Source organism: Penicillium alfredii, assembly GCF_028826965.1.
Source record: "Penicillium alfredii strain IBT 34128 chromosome Unknown utg000007l_segment0_segment0, whole genome shotgun sequence".
Lineage (NCBI taxonomy): Eukaryota > Fungi > Ascomycota > Eurotiomycetes > Eurotiales > Aspergillaceae > Penicillium > Penicillium alfredii.
The window spans coordinates 1,116,700-1,130,865 of NW_026622704.1; the positions used below are offsets into that span (position 1 = coordinate 1,116,700).

Genomic DNA, 14,166 nt, shown 5'->3' on the forward strand with positions numbered 1-14,166 from the left:
CTAGGTACCCTCGGTGGACTTGGCGGGTCCTCGCTCCAGTTCCTCCCGACGTGCCCGGGCAGCCTGAGCATGCTTTCGACGACGCGCCTTCAGGGAGGGGCGTTTCCTCTTCTTCCGGGGCCCAGCCAAATTGGCCGAGCCCTCAGAGTCAGAAGCGCCGCCCATCTCCACAGAGGGGTCACCTTCGGCAGCCGGCTGTTCCGGGGGAATTGACTGAGACGCCGGGGATTGAAGCGCCGAGGGGCCTGCAGCCGCGACATCGGCAACTCCTTCCTCTTGCTGGTGCTCGCGCCCGTCGATGCAAAGCAAATGATGACCTTCTTCGTGAAGCCTGTCGAGTTCCTTGTGGTACGCTGACAAGTTCAAGGCTTGAATCACATGGGCTTGTTCCAGAAGCGAAATGCTGGTGGACAGATCATCCATCAGGCCTTGAATCCGGACGTAAGGGTTCAACGGGCCTTCGAAGGGGTCATATTTGGTACGAGAGTCAGACGCCTGCGGGTTGCCGACGGTCTCGCCGAGCTCCTTCGGACCAACAAGAAGTTCCACCTGGTCATAAACTGACGGGGAACTCCCAACCACAAGACGAGCTGTCTGTGGCTGGCCTTCCAAAACACCGAGAAACCAATCGATGACCTCGGCATAAGCCTGTCGAAGTGCGGGAACATCGGGGCCGAGTACCATCCACACAGTAAGGAGCATCAGCCACATGGTCGAAACCATGATGAGCAAATGCACCGTACTGGTGAACAACCAGAAGAGATAGGTCATGTTGCGCACAAGCCACGTGAGAACGGTGGGCATTTGCACCGGCTTTGGTGGCTCAGTAACAAACGTTGGACTCGGAGTCCAAACCGTCTCAGGTGGATCGAGGGAAGTCCACAGAGGAAGCTCCCACACCGTCGCCAAAGGGACGGGACACTCGGACGTAATCCTTGCCAGGGACCTGTCCTCTACCAGCTGGAGTTCCTTGCTGGTCGCGAGCTCGATACCACCAGACTCGCCGAACACCGCGAGGTGAACGGGGTACACCTCATCCTCGTGCCAAGGAGAGACGTACTGGGAGATATCCTCCGCCAAGTCATGGATGGTCATGGCGGCAACAACGGTCTTGAAGGAGTTCCCAAGTCGCTTGAGAACCCCATCGCTGGGGTCCGAGACTCCGGGCACACGGAGAAACGAACCAACCAACGCGATGACGGCGAAAACGCCGAAAAAGGGGACGATCATACTGCTGGTCTGCTCAGGTGGTCAGCTCTCAATTTCGTTTCAAGGTGAGTTCAGAAGGGGGATCATGAAAGTTGATCAGACTCTTACGCAGTATGAAAATGAAAATGGAAAAGAGAAAAAAGAAAACCGAAACAGCCGGGGGGAGGGCAGTTCGAAGTGGGCGGAAATATGGGGGAGAGAAGAGAAGGAGAAGAAGATAGGGGGAGGAGAGAGTACTTATAGAAGTGAAGGAGGTTGCCTAATTAGGCTAAAAAGTAGCAAGTGAGAGAGGTCGCCGTATTATTCACTGTGAGTTCTATCTCACTTGCTACAATCGCTGCCTATCGCTCCCTCCTAGCCTCTCAATAGGAGTCGCTATTGACGAAGTAAGTAAAATCCCCCAATAGTAAACAATTGATGCCTAGTCACTATAGAACAGAATTGGCCAATTTCGTTAGACCCTACTCTCCAGAGAGGCAGGTTTGGTTACTTAGTTTAAGTTGGTGAGAATAGATTAGAACGCCTTTGATATTATGCTCTGCCGAGGAATTTGTTACCTCTAGGACTAGCAAGTTCCTTAGCTTAGGAAGCAGTAGAGCTCCGTATAACAGGTTTAATATAAAGCCTTGGGGCTCGGGGCATCGAAGACTTCCAGTCCTCGATCCATTTCCCCTAATTAAAAATCTATGAATTGGTGCTAACTAATATGCCACAGAAAAAGACGGGAAAGGACTACGAGAACACAAAGATCTATGCCTGCGATATCACCCAGCAAGATAGAACCCAAGTCTCTGTCAAACGAGCCCTACAACTAAGACCGCGTGTCTCCCGGATAGAAACGCCACGGCTTTCCTGACAGAGGGTGCTCGGTGTGCCTACAATCCCCCATCGAGGTGACACTACACACAATGCTGAAATTGAATTGATATTTGAGAACAAGCCCGGTGACGAACTGGTCCATTCTTGCGAAGGACAGCGGGTTACATTGAAGCTGCTGCAACTAGCGGTTCATCCTGAGCATTCTTGGTTAGTGAAGTCCAACCACACACTTTCAATGAGATATACCCCAACTATGCTTCCTGGCAGCGCCATGGTGGTCCTTCGGAGAACATTGAAGATCAACAGAAATATATTGAATGAAGAATCGAAAAGAGGCCTCGCATATCCCTGCCAATGTTCAATTTGCATCCACGAGACCCCGTGCAAGTGATATTTGGCGGAGCTTCCAGAGCTGGAATAACGCAACTGCTGCACCCTTTCCTTCGCAGGCGAACAGTACAAGTTGCTGGAGAAGCTCTTCCAACCACGGCAGAGGACAGCAGTGGAGTCTGCTTTTGGCGTCTTATGCCCTGGATGAAGTCCGAGCTTGGCAATTGGTTGTTTCTTGAAGCCCCGAATATGCTGCGAGATACCCCAGGCAGTCGAATGTATATCGAATGTTCCGCAGTCGCACATAGATTAGATTGGAATTAAATCCTTGCCGCAACGTGCCATCTTGCAACGGACGTCGATTGCAGCTTTTTCTTGGCAGAATACCTGGGTCTCTGCTATAGCCATAGCAGAACAAAAGCCAAGTCGCGGTATGTATAGTGAGTTGCCCTCGATGAAGCAACAGGATTTGCAGAGACAGCTACTGAATCACAGGCATAGAAAGAATATCCGTGGGGAGTACGGTAGCAAATAGCCACAATCATGAAAAAATGATATAATCAGTATTTTGTCTGGCTGAAAATAAATCCCCTTAAATTATAGAGTTATAAGATTTATATAAAAAAAAATAATTTACTAAAAAAAAGATATATCTATAACAATAGAAATAAATATAAAAAGACCTCGTCTATAGCCTTCGATATTACTAATCCTAAGCTCTTTAATTGATATAATCTTAATTATCCGATATCACTAAACTAAGCAATCTACACGAAATTGAATTCTAAGATATTTTCGGATAGTATAAAATGTATAATCTAATATTTAGTAACCTTCTTTATAAAGCATCTAAAGGATTTCTTTTATTAGTAATCTAACCTTAGAGATTAAGGTCTTTATACGAGTATATAAACTCTCGTTTTATATAATATTAAAGGTACATGATCGAATTTACTATTCTCGAAGACGATTTTAAATTATACAAGAGGTAATATTAATACTATACTCCTAAAGGGTATTCTAAATCGTATTAATAGTTATTCTATACTAAAATAAGGGGATAATTATATTTTTAAATTGCTACAAATCAATCTAGCGGCGTAGTATCCTAAATATATACTTATATAAAAGAGAATAGATAAAAAAAATAAAAATAGCGGTTAAAATAGATGGTTATAGAGATATTTAATAAAGGCGGAGCTTAAAGCGGTCAGAAATAATATATGGCTTATGTCATTTTTTCGTGATTACGGCTATTTGCTGCCGTAGTGGGGAGTATGTTTTTCATTTGCCTACAACTTCTTTGCGCGTACAGTCAATTCTATCTACAGAAATCTACAACCAACAGCTTTGAAAATGATCTTCGTGAATCCATGTCGTGAGCTCAGCTGCCCCAAGGGCAATGCCAATGTAGATAGCTTTATTTATTTATTTCTTTCATTCTTCAAAAACATCGAAGAATGAATCAAAAAAAATCCACGCCTTATATAAGTCAAGCTACATGACAATGCATTTACTTCGTCTTTTCCTGCTTCGCTCGCGAATGGTGTTTTCGTTCCATTCCTGGATTCTGCGCCGCCATTCCTGATTTTCTGGCGGCGGTAAGCTAGTGGGCTCTGTCGAAACGCGGCGACGGAAGGACCGCTGCCGTTCAGGAATGGTTTCGTCTTCTGGAGAAGCAAGGCCGTGGAAATTCCCGTGCGGTTGTAAGGTGTGGAGGAGGTTCGGTGAAGACATAGAGTATGGAGCAAAGGTGTTGCCAAACTCGGCGGCTTCTGCTCCCCAGTTCAGTGCAGAGATGGGTTGTTGGGGTTCCGCTGGGTGCATAGCGAGCGTAGGATGTTGGTATGGGTAGTTAATGGGTGGAACGGGGGGCGCAGTTGTATTGGGGCGTCGCCAGTCATTTCCATGATTTCCATTTGGAGCTGGACCCCGTGTGATGGGTTGAGTTGAGTCAGGCTCGGGGGCAAGGGTGGAGTTGCGTCTGCCTCTCCTGGTACTGGTAATTGTGCCAAGTCTCTGCAAGATAGCAGATTGCGGGCGTGGCCGAGCTTGGGTGGTCCGCGGGACACGGGTGGTCTGCGCTCGTTGCATGGCATCGTTGGAACACTCAATAGGTCTTCTGGGAAGAAGCGTTTCTTGCAGGTGGGTCGGAAGAGGTTGATCGGCATTGCGCGTATAAGGTGGCGGCGGAGGGATCCAGTTGTCGGCGTCACTTTCGTGGGGGATGTGCCGCCGGCTGGGGTTGTTACGATATCGAGGGTCGTATCTTTCGCGGGTAGCTGCTGCGGCAGTGGCAGATCGATGGAGAGTGTCGCGTGAGCGAGGTTGCAGGTTATCGTAGGGGAGATCAGGATGACCCATTTCATCTGGAGAAATGGCCATGCTATTTCGCCGAAGATGTGGGATGGCTGTACTCGCGGTCCGAGAAATTTCGGGAAGAGGTGGCCGCGACATGCGATGAGCCAGTGCAGCAATATCTGTATCTCCGCGGTGCAACCGGGTCCGCCTTCTCTCCAACTCTACCTCGGTATCCATCGAAGAATTAGGTTCGAGGAGCATCTTTGGCGCCGTCTCACCGACCTCGATATCAAGCTCATGGGTCTCGCCATCTCGCGTCGAACGCTCAAAGTCTAGAAGAAGCATGCGGCCGCCGTCCACGGGAACATCTTCTTCCCCAAAAATCTGCGGACGCACGCCTCCTGGGGCTACTGCGACGAGTCGACGATTCGGTGAGGTTACCCACTGAGCAGTAGTGATCCCAGCCATGTCTGTCACCCGGCGTCCTCTGATCAAAAATTTAGGGTGCTGAACAATTTTCTGAAGCTGTGCCAAGTTATCCCGTGGTGACCTGCTGTGGTGGGAACCGCTGATCTCATTGCGTGTACCCGCGTTTGAGCTGGTGACAGGAGGGTCAAGGCGTCCCGGAACTCCATAGATCCAAAGCTCGGAATTTTGAAACCCCAATGCGACCAATTCCCCTGCATCATCTGTAGCCGGAGTCATGTTGGGTTGCATCTCACGAGACTCCTCCCTCAAAAAGGGGCTTGCAAAATATACTACCCCCGCATCGGCATTGTTCATTTGGATAGCCCGAAATGCGGCCAACTGGCGGTCATATGCCAAGATCCAGCTATCTTCCGATTCTTCGTGCCCTGAGACCAAACAGGCATGCGTGAAGCCCGAAATAGTCTCGGGAAATAAGATCTGCGTTGTCCACATTCGCATCTGGACTTCCTCCGGAGAGGCATCGGTTCCGGTCTCGGTATAAAAGGGTGCCGTAATGGTCACGATCCCGTTCTGATCGGGAGCCGATGGTGATCCAAGCAGCATAGAGCTGTCTGACGAAAAGGTCAGGGCATCGACACGTAGGCAGCGCACCGCTCGACGATCTGTCGCCAGAGCACTTTCGCCCACGGCATGCACCTCTATACTATCCTCGAAGGACAAGGCAAGAACACTTCCTGCTGGGGAAAATTTCAAGTCCCGTGGGGCATCGTTCAAAGTGATCGTTTGAATATGCTTGGCCTCGTCATCTGATAGTCGATAGATATTCACCCGATGTGAAGAAGACAAAACCGCCAGCAATGAGCCATCATCCCGAATGGTGGCACCGAGTGGCCGCCGTCGAGTTTTCAGCTCATGTTTCACGGTGACGGGATCTGTCACCACTGAAAGAACGACAATCCGGGAAGAACTGATACATAAAACCAGCTGGCCTTTAGCCGAGAAAGAAAATCGAAAAACTTCACCCTGCGGAAACGCGGTGGAGGAGCTCATCGAACTTGAAATCAACCTCACAAGGGTTCGACGAGGCCGCATAAATACATCAAATGCATTCCGCCGGACCTCCTCGATAAACTGACGTTTGAGGATTTGGAGGTCCGTCTCGGCCGAAGCTGCGATCGACCCGCTGGTCCAAGACAAGGACGGGCAGCGCGACAGATGGTAGGCATACAGCGATGGCGAGTCGGACGCATGCCTCCATGCTCGGCTAAGTAGGGCCAGCGATGCAAAAGTGTTGGCATCCGCGACATAGAGAATGCTACGAGATTGGTCAGAGCCGGAGGAGCGCAGATGCGGAGGATCACAAACCGCTCAATGACGCTGGATGGCAGTCGGGAAACAGGTGATGGCCCCTGGTCGGATCCGGGCAAGGAGACATGCTCCATGGTCGCCTACATGAAGGTGGGTTAGGGGTGAAGCCATTCAGCTTGTGGCGCTGCCATTGATATTTCCATAAATAGCTCGTGGCTGACTCAGCTCCCCACACTGCGAGTCCGGTTTCTTGGAGGCATTTTTGGAGGTCCAACACGTTGTACAAGGTGGAAGTATAGAAAGAAAATATATGAATAATTTAGAAATGTACTATGTCACAACCAAGTTCCAGAATAACCCCCCTATCTGCTAGTATTCCTGCTGGATTCCTGCAACATGCGTGCCGCCCGTCGCATTCGGTACCCCTCATCGGCCGCCTCCGATTGACCCCGACCCCGGACTTTTTTTTTCTCTTCTCCAACATTCTTTCGCATCGTTATTTCTGCTTAACTGTTGGGTTGCGCATCATGTCGACTGCAACAGCCCACATCAATCCGTCCTCGAAGCTGCCCTCTCCCGGGTTCAATGCCGGTGCGCGACCTTACCGCTCGCACAAGGTCCGCGCATGCGATCTGTGTCGCAAGCGCAAATCCCGATGTACCGTCGATATCCCCGGTCAATCCTGTCTTTTATGTCGCGTACAGGGAGCCGAATGCCATTACCAAGAAGAATCCAATGCCGATGCCTCAGTGCTGAGTGTGCCAGACCCGAAATCCTGGTCCGCGGGGCCGGTGTCGGGGCAAAAGCGCAAACGCAGTGACGCGCTCTCCAACCCAGGTCCCAATATTCCTGCTCATCAGACTTCCAATGGGCCGAGTCCGCAAAATTCTTCCTCGGGTCGCCGTGGGAGCGACTCGCGGCGCGACGCCGACGATCGCCATAACGAGTCCGTCCTCATTGTCGGGCCCATGGTCGCAGAAGATGCGCAGGTCATTGAGAAACATATGCCCCCCGAGCGATCCAGCCAATCCGAAGAGCCAAAGAGTCACCCGTACAATATCTATTCGAGCGATCCGAGGAAGCCAGTCCTATATACCACAATTTCGCGGCGGAGGAAAGGCGTGCGCGTGGGAACACCGCCGGGTGAAAACCAAAAGGAAATATTGGAGCAGATTTTGGGACCATTTAAGCATGATCTAGTGAGACTGTATGATAAACCAGGACCCTACAGGATTTTGTATCTTCTAGCGCTAATTTTTGCCAGCTTCATCGACCGGTTCAATGCCGCATTCCCCATCTTTGACGGCGAATCATTCTGGGAGGCTTATATCTCGGACTCCTTGAACGACCCCCGGCCTCGTTGCTATGCCAAGTATATTCGATGTCCCTGGTGTACTGGAAGCATACCCCCAAGCTCGCATGCCATCCCAAGCCCGACGTTCGGTACGCAGTCAACATGACAGTTGCCGCCTTGCACGAGGAGTTCTCCGAGCCTGGACTATCTACAATCAGTGCGGCACTCATTGATTTGACGGGACGGCCCATCTTCTCCATGACCGGAAACGCTGTTAGCTGTGGTCGCATGCTATCTTTGGCCAACTGCCTTGGTCTCAATCGCGATCCTAGTAACTGGAAACTCTCGAAAGCCGAAAAGGACCAGAGAATTCGTCTTTGGTGGGGCGTCGTGATTCATGATCGATGGTAGGTGTCGTTTCGTTTCGCCAGTTTTAATATCATCGCTGACTTGTCCCAGGGGAAGTTTTGGCCATGGCGTGCCACCGCAAATCTCCAAGACCCAGTACGACGTCCCTCTTCCTACGGTCGATGTCCTCACTCCACCGAACCTCCGCACCACGGAGCGTGTGCGAGCTGCCCAGTGTCACATATACCTGTGTCGATTGACCGAAATCTTGGGCGAGCTCTTACCGCTAGTCTATGGCCTGCAACAAAAACTACCCCGTGAGAGCTCCAAGAAACTGAGACAGATCCGGACCGACTTGGATATGTGGGAGGACTCATTGCCTGATTGGTTAAGGGCACCCACGATCCACGGTGATAAGATATATGCGGCGAGCAGCTTGCAGCTGGCGTTCCTGGCAGTCAAAATGCTTGTCAGCCGAGTGGAATTAAACGTGAGCTTTCTCATTTTTCTATCTTTCATGCTCGTTGCTCACCATATCACAGGAGGTCAATAACGCCGAGACAGACAACGTAGAGGCTCGCCGCTATTTCCAGACAGAATGCCGGCGATCCGCCGAAGAGATCGTGCGATTCATCTCGTCTCTGCGAAAAGAGAATTTCAAAGAGTTCTGGCTGCCATGTAAGTGATGGCCCTCTCTCCACCCCCATTGTAATCAATATGTCCTCATATTCTCACAATTCCAACAGACAGCGCATTCCATTTGACCTCAACAGCCACGCTCTTGGTCCGCTGCGCCTTCGAAACCACTGACACAGAGGTTGCCCGGTCGTGTCTCGCCAACGTCGATACTCTCCGGACCGTTTTGCGCCGGGTGCGCGAGGAAGAGGATTGGGACGTGGCCGATATGTGCTTGGACCATTGCGAACGCATCATGCACCGTCTGCCCAGCAACGGTGCCAACATGGACCGAGTCTGCAATGCCGGCATGACCGACCACGGGCTGGTCAACCCGGCGGCGATTTCTTTGCCCGAGACACAAACGAACAATGACATTGTTGACGACATGATGTCGATCTCGGGGACGTTCGGGACCATGGATGGGTTCCCGTTCGATATGACGGGCATCTGGGATGTGTCGGTCTTCCAGGATGTGAATTTATGAGCAGGCCCTTTGTGTCCTAAAGCTCAACTGTATTATTATTACCCTTATTGCCCAACTGGCATTACTGGCATCAAAGATATATATACCCTGGGCGCCAACCCAATGCAAAGAATCAAGTCTATCAATCAATTTGACATTAAAAACCTTTTGATGGAATTTTTATACATCAAGATTCGAATAAAAAAACACAAAGGACACCAATCGCTATTGTACAGTCGTTCTCTTTCAAAACTTGAGACCGAAGTCTGAAGAAACCCATCATCTAAATGGCCAACAGCAAGAAAAGAAAACGGCAAAGAATGAAGGAGGGGAATGGGGGAGAGAGAGAGAGATCACCAATCATCACTGCTCCTTATCGCCAGCACCAAACATGCTCGTGAAAGAGCCCTTCATGCTCTTCATCTGCTCATCACGAGCCTTCTCTTCCTCAGCCGCCATCTCGGCCAGCCACTTCTCGCCGTTCTCGCGGATCTCCCGCTCAATCAGCTCGTAGTTCTTCTGGCCCCGCTCGCGGATCTGGTCCCACAGCATTTTGCCCTGGGCTAAGCCCTCCGAGGGCAGCTGCTCGCCGTCCAGCGTGCGGGTCGACTTCAGTCCCAGGGCCGAGGCTAAGCTGCCGATGCCGCGCGAAGGCTTCTTCTTCTGGTCCTCGGCGAGCTCCTTCTCGAAGCGCTCGCGCATAGCCTTCTCACGCTTGGCAAACTCGATCGGGATCGCTGTGCCCTCGAACGACTTCAGCACGGGCCGCACGTCCTCAACACCCATACCGGCCAGGTATTCCAGGAAGGGAATGAGGGCAACCAGCGTCTTGTCCTTCGGGTCGCCGGTCCACTTATCCAGCACTACGGCGTTCTCCGGCTGATAGCGGGCGTGTTCTTCCTTGGTATCAACCAAAATCACCTTGGACAGATCTCGGTTGAGGTACGCCAGATCCTATAGATAAGATGGTTAACTTGAACCCTCCAGACGAATCCAAAGTCCATGTTTCTTACCTTAATGTACTCGCCATCCTTGTACCGGGTAGCCTCCCGGAAGAGGGGCCAGCGAATGATACGATAAGGGTCAAGTTTCCGCAGAACCTGGTCGGCCATCATGCTCGGCACACTGGTGAAGAGAACCAGCTCATAGTACTGGTTGAGGTAGCGCAGGAAGTAATCCACACCAGGCCGCTTGGCAACACGCCATCCATGCTCCCGGCTCCACTCGCTGTGCACCAGCAAGTCCTCCAGACTCAGAACCAGGGTGTACGGCTGCCGCATCTGAGGGTCCTCGTCGGGAAGAAGCTTCGGGAAGGCCGGGTCCTTGTAGTAGCTGGTGAGGTCACTCATGCGTGCCGTAATACGGTTGTACCAAAGACCCAAGCCCCAACCCGAGGGAGTTACGGGGTGGAGGCGCTCCTCCTCTTCCGTCTCCCAGTTGCGGCCCAGGTATCCTACCCCGGCAACACCGGCTGCCAGCATCAACGCGTACATAATGTTGGCCATGCGGGCCTTGCGGCGGTCGAGCGATGTTTCGTATCCCCCCTTGGGGATATCGCCGCCGCCCCGGCCATCTTCGCTATACTCTGTTCGAGTCGGGTCCTCCGTGAGATTGAGATGACCGCCACCCTTCTTATTTTGGCCTTCCAATTCAGCGGCCAAAGTTGATGGGATACCCTGGGTCAGATCGGGGAGTGGCTTTTGCGGAGAGGGTTCGGACTGAAGACAAGAGAAGAAAAAGGTCAGAGATGTACATTTCCGCGTGGGAGAGCAAGTCTCACAGAGTTGGGTGTGTCGGGCTCAGGCGTAGGCTCAGCCTTGGGCTCGGGCTCGGGCTGTTCTGCATCCACGTCCTTTTTTGTGGAGGACTTCGGGGCTTCAGGGTTCTTGGACTTCGACTGCATCGACTCGGGAAGCTGATACCCGCTCTTGCCCTTCGCGTACCATCGAGGATGCTGGGCCGCCAGGGCCGATGCCCGGACAGCAGAGGCGCGAACGTTGAGCCTCGTCAGAGGCAGGACAGCACGGCTCAGCATGACCGCAGATATACCGAGTGTTTGTGATAGAAGGTGCCGAAGGTCGAGTCCGGGTGATGACGAGTTGCCCGAAAAGTCGGTTCCTTGGGCGGCCCACGCAGCCCCATCGCGCATTTTACTTATATCCGCCTTGCGCTCTTATCCTCTTCTTCTTTCTTTTTTCCCTCAAGTTATGAAAGTTGAATCACCCAGACGTTAATTTGACCCATCAAGCCTCTTTTCTCATGCATGCCGGGTTGTATTAGCTGGGGAGACCAAGGAAGCTCTCTTCTAATTCCCACTCCCAAGAGCCGCAGCGAAGGCCTCCAGTGAAGCTGCAGCCCCGTTCGTGGGATACATCTCTGCCAATTTAATTCCTTTTTTCTTCCACGATGCCAATGCGATGAAAGATGAATTCATCCTCTAGACTGCGTACTTGATCCTAGATCCCTCGCCATGAGCAGCATCGTTGAAGACATGATTCGCCTTCACGAGTCGCCAGACCAGCCGCTCGAGCCAGAGCCCGTGGCAGAGCCTTCTCCTTCTCCCACCGGGCTCTTTCGCTTCCTCGATCTTCCATCTGAGATCAGGCTACGCATCTACCATTTTGTCCTGTTCACCCCAACCCGGAAGAATGCACTTCGAAGCAACGGCAGCGTCGGCGCATCGGCGAAGAAGAACAAGCCGCTGTCGCCGTTGTCGCACCGCCTCTCGCTGTTCCTCGTCTCGCACCGCATCCACGATGAAGCCACACATCATTTCTATTCGTCCCAGACCTTCCGTCTTTTCCCCGTCCAAGATTTCTCGCGATTGCCTCCACTTCGGTCCCTGCCCCGCCGCCACCGGCCCTCCATCACCACCATCGAGCTGATTCTGGGATCAAGCTGGACGGCCCCGCCACGGTCATGGACCGTCAACCAGGGCCTGGGGCTCCATGAAATGACTTTTCTGCGCACGCTGAAAGTGTTTGTCCAATGTGATCCCTCTCATCCTGTGTTCGAGGGCTTCCGCGTCTCCAAGGATTACTACACCGAGTTCAGTGGTCGACTGATGCGGCAGATTCTTGAACGACTGCCCAACTTGGTTCAGGTGGAATTCGACGGATACCCCTCGGTGCAGAAGTCCGGTCCTCTGATGAGCCGGTTGTTGCAGGAGACCCGGGATCATCACAAAAAGATCCTCTGGGGGCCCGAACGAGGGTGGACGGACTATGCTGACGATGAAGAGGGCCATCAGGTCGAAGACCAGCGCGAGGATCAGGCTGTGGATGCAGCCTTCGATGGATTGCGAGCTCACGACCCTGACCCTGTTGAGTCGCTCGGCAATTCGCTTCAGACAGTTCGGCTGGAATCCTAAACCCCTCGAAGTTGATGGGGATGTGACACGATTTTACAAGACATTACGCGGCGTTGATAGACTTGAACATCCAATCATACAATCTCGAAACACTTCATGTTCTTGGATAGGCTTCACTGCAAACATTTATCCCATAATTCCTCGTCCTGATCTGCCGATCCGAGGCTTTTGACTGCATGACAGAGTTGAATGTAATCCTCGAGACTTCAAAACAAAATCGTAATTAGAATGTAGATTCGTGTACGTTCTAACCCTCTACAGGTCTTCGTCCACTTCCATGACGGCACCATTCGTGCCCTCCTTCCCCGATTGCCGCGCCACCGAGGCCTCTTTATCGATCATCTGCTTGGATACCGCAACGATATTGTCTTCGATCAATTGCTGGCTCACATCTTCGATGTCTGCAGTCGTCGATTAGCATACCATAAAACAGTAAACACAATAAAGGAGACGTACGCTTCTTGGGATCAACCTTGCCCACATATCGTGTCTTTAGCTGGTCCTTGCTCAACTCGGTCTCTTCCTTGATGCGCTTCTCATAGCCCTCTGCAAGGCTTACGAGCTGCTTCATTTGGTCGACGTTGTGCTGACCCTCCTCATGGAAATCGTTCATTTGCAGAGCCTCGGTCCATACCTGCTTGTGCAGGTTCATCAGCATGTTCTCCTCCAGTCCGGTCTTGCGGTATTGGATGGCGATGCTGTAGTAGTGACGGTTGAGTCCGTGGATAAGAGCCTGGATCGAAGGCTTGTTCAGATGACCCAAGTTCGACGTAGTCTGCCGGGGCTCCTGTCCCATCACCACAGTCTGGGGCTGAATGAGACGGAAGGCGTCGATCACCACCTTGCCCTTGACGGACTGAATAGGATCAACGACGACGGCAACAGCCCGCGGCGTCAACTGCTCAAAGGATTGCTGGGTGTTGATATCAACCGAGGAAAGCCAGCACCCGAAACCAGGGTGGGAGTGGTACCAGCCAACGACCGTTTCTGGTCTGGGTTCCAAATTCAGATCAGTACTTGCAGGTGTCCCATCAACCTGATTGCAGCTTACCGTCCTGTCTGCCGGAGCATCTCCATCATCTTGGTCTGGAACACCGGATCCACGGCCTCGACACTGACACCCGTACCGCTCTGGGGCATTGCAAAGACATCCACCACTCGAACCGTGTATTCATCGACAAACTCGCCCAGCATTAGCCCCATGACCTCCATCGGCACACCGGCACGGCCATGCCGTAACATCTTCAAAAGAGCCAAAGACGAGATGTAGACGGTTTCGGAGTTATCGATCAGGTTTGGTGTATCCTGTTCAACATGTAATCAGTGTTTGTTCTTATATCTAAACCGCAGCCTAGCTATTGAGGCATGTGAAGCTCACGAGGAGCTAAGCAGAAGCTCGGGTTGCCGAGTACGCCCGAAGCCAAGACAAGGGATTCGAGACTTACACCACCAGGGGCAGCACTTCCCATGCCCATGCCCTGTGCGGCCTGTAGCATCCGGTTGAGGCGATCCATGGTGATCAGAAATGAGGAAGGTGGAAAGAGGTAGGAGTCGAGAAAGATAGCTTCTCAGTTGGAAGCTCCAGATGGCAGATTGTCGTTGGCGAGTCCAACTAGT

General features: G+C 51.9%; 6 protein-coding genes across 6 annotated transcripts; 2 read left to right on the forward strand and 4 right to left on the reverse strand.

The window, feature by feature from the left end:
* Nucleotides 1-1,230, reverse strand: NUU61_005093 (uncharacterized protein; the record flags this gene model as incomplete). Its single annotated transcript, XM_056655675.1, has 1 exon — nucleotides 1-1,230. One exon carries the CDS (start codon nucleotides 1,228-1,230, stop codon nucleotides 1-3), a length of 1,230 nt encoding a protein of 409 aa, XP_056511288.1.
* A 2,625-nt stretch (nucleotides 1,231-3,855) lies between these two features.
* Nucleotides 3,856-6,530, reverse strand: NUU61_005094 (F-box domain protein; the record flags this gene model as incomplete). Its single annotated transcript, XM_056655676.1, has 2 exons — nucleotides 3,856-6,403; nucleotides 6,454-6,530. The coding sequence occupies 2 exons, from the start codon at nucleotides 6,528-6,530 to the stop codon at nucleotides 3,856-3,858; spliced, it is 2,625 nt and encodes an 874-aa protein (XP_056511289.1).
* A 393-nt stretch (nucleotides 6,531-6,923) lies between these two features.
* Nucleotides 6,924-9,200, forward strand: NUU61_005095 (putative C6 transcription factor; the record flags this gene model as incomplete). The annotated part of the gene is made up of 6 exons (XM_056655677.1): nucleotides 6,924-7,603; nucleotides 7,661-7,788; nucleotides 7,848-8,097; nucleotides 8,150-8,528; nucleotides 8,581-8,716; nucleotides 8,785-9,200. 6 exons carry the CDS (start codon nucleotides 6,924-6,926, stop codon nucleotides 9,198-9,200), a joined length of 1,989 nt encoding a protein of 662 aa, XP_056511290.1.
* A 342-nt stretch (nucleotides 9,201-9,542) lies between these two features.
* On the reverse strand, nucleotides 9,543-11,328 carry NUU61_005096 (protein translocase subunit TIM50; the record flags this gene model as incomplete). The annotated part of the gene is made up of 3 exons (XM_056655678.1): nucleotides 9,543-10,133; nucleotides 10,193-10,897; nucleotides 10,960-11,328. 3 exons carry the CDS (start codon nucleotides 11,326-11,328, stop codon nucleotides 9,543-9,545), a joined length of 1,665 nt encoding a protein of 554 aa, XP_056511291.1.
* Nucleotides 11,329-11,649: 321 nt separating this feature from the next.
* NUU61_005097 (uncharacterized protein) lies at nucleotides 11,650-12,549 on the forward strand (the record flags this gene model as incomplete). Its single annotated transcript, XM_056655679.1, has 1 exon — nucleotides 11,650-12,549. The coding sequence occupies one exon, from the start codon at nucleotides 11,650-11,652 to the stop codon at nucleotides 12,547-12,549; it is 900 nt and encodes a 299-aa protein (XP_056511292.1).
* A 255-nt stretch (nucleotides 12,550-12,804) lies between these two features.
* On the reverse strand, nucleotides 12,805-14,063 carry NUU61_005098 (proteasome regulatory particle lid subunit RPN11; the record flags this gene model as incomplete). Its single annotated transcript, XM_056655680.1, has 4 exons — nucleotides 12,805-12,950; nucleotides 13,006-13,541; nucleotides 13,601-13,854; nucleotides 13,995-14,063. 4 exons carry the CDS (start codon nucleotides 14,061-14,063, stop codon nucleotides 12,805-12,807), a joined length of 1,005 nt encoding a protein of 334 aa, XP_056511293.1.
* Nucleotides 14,064-14,166: the final 103 nt, after the last annotated feature.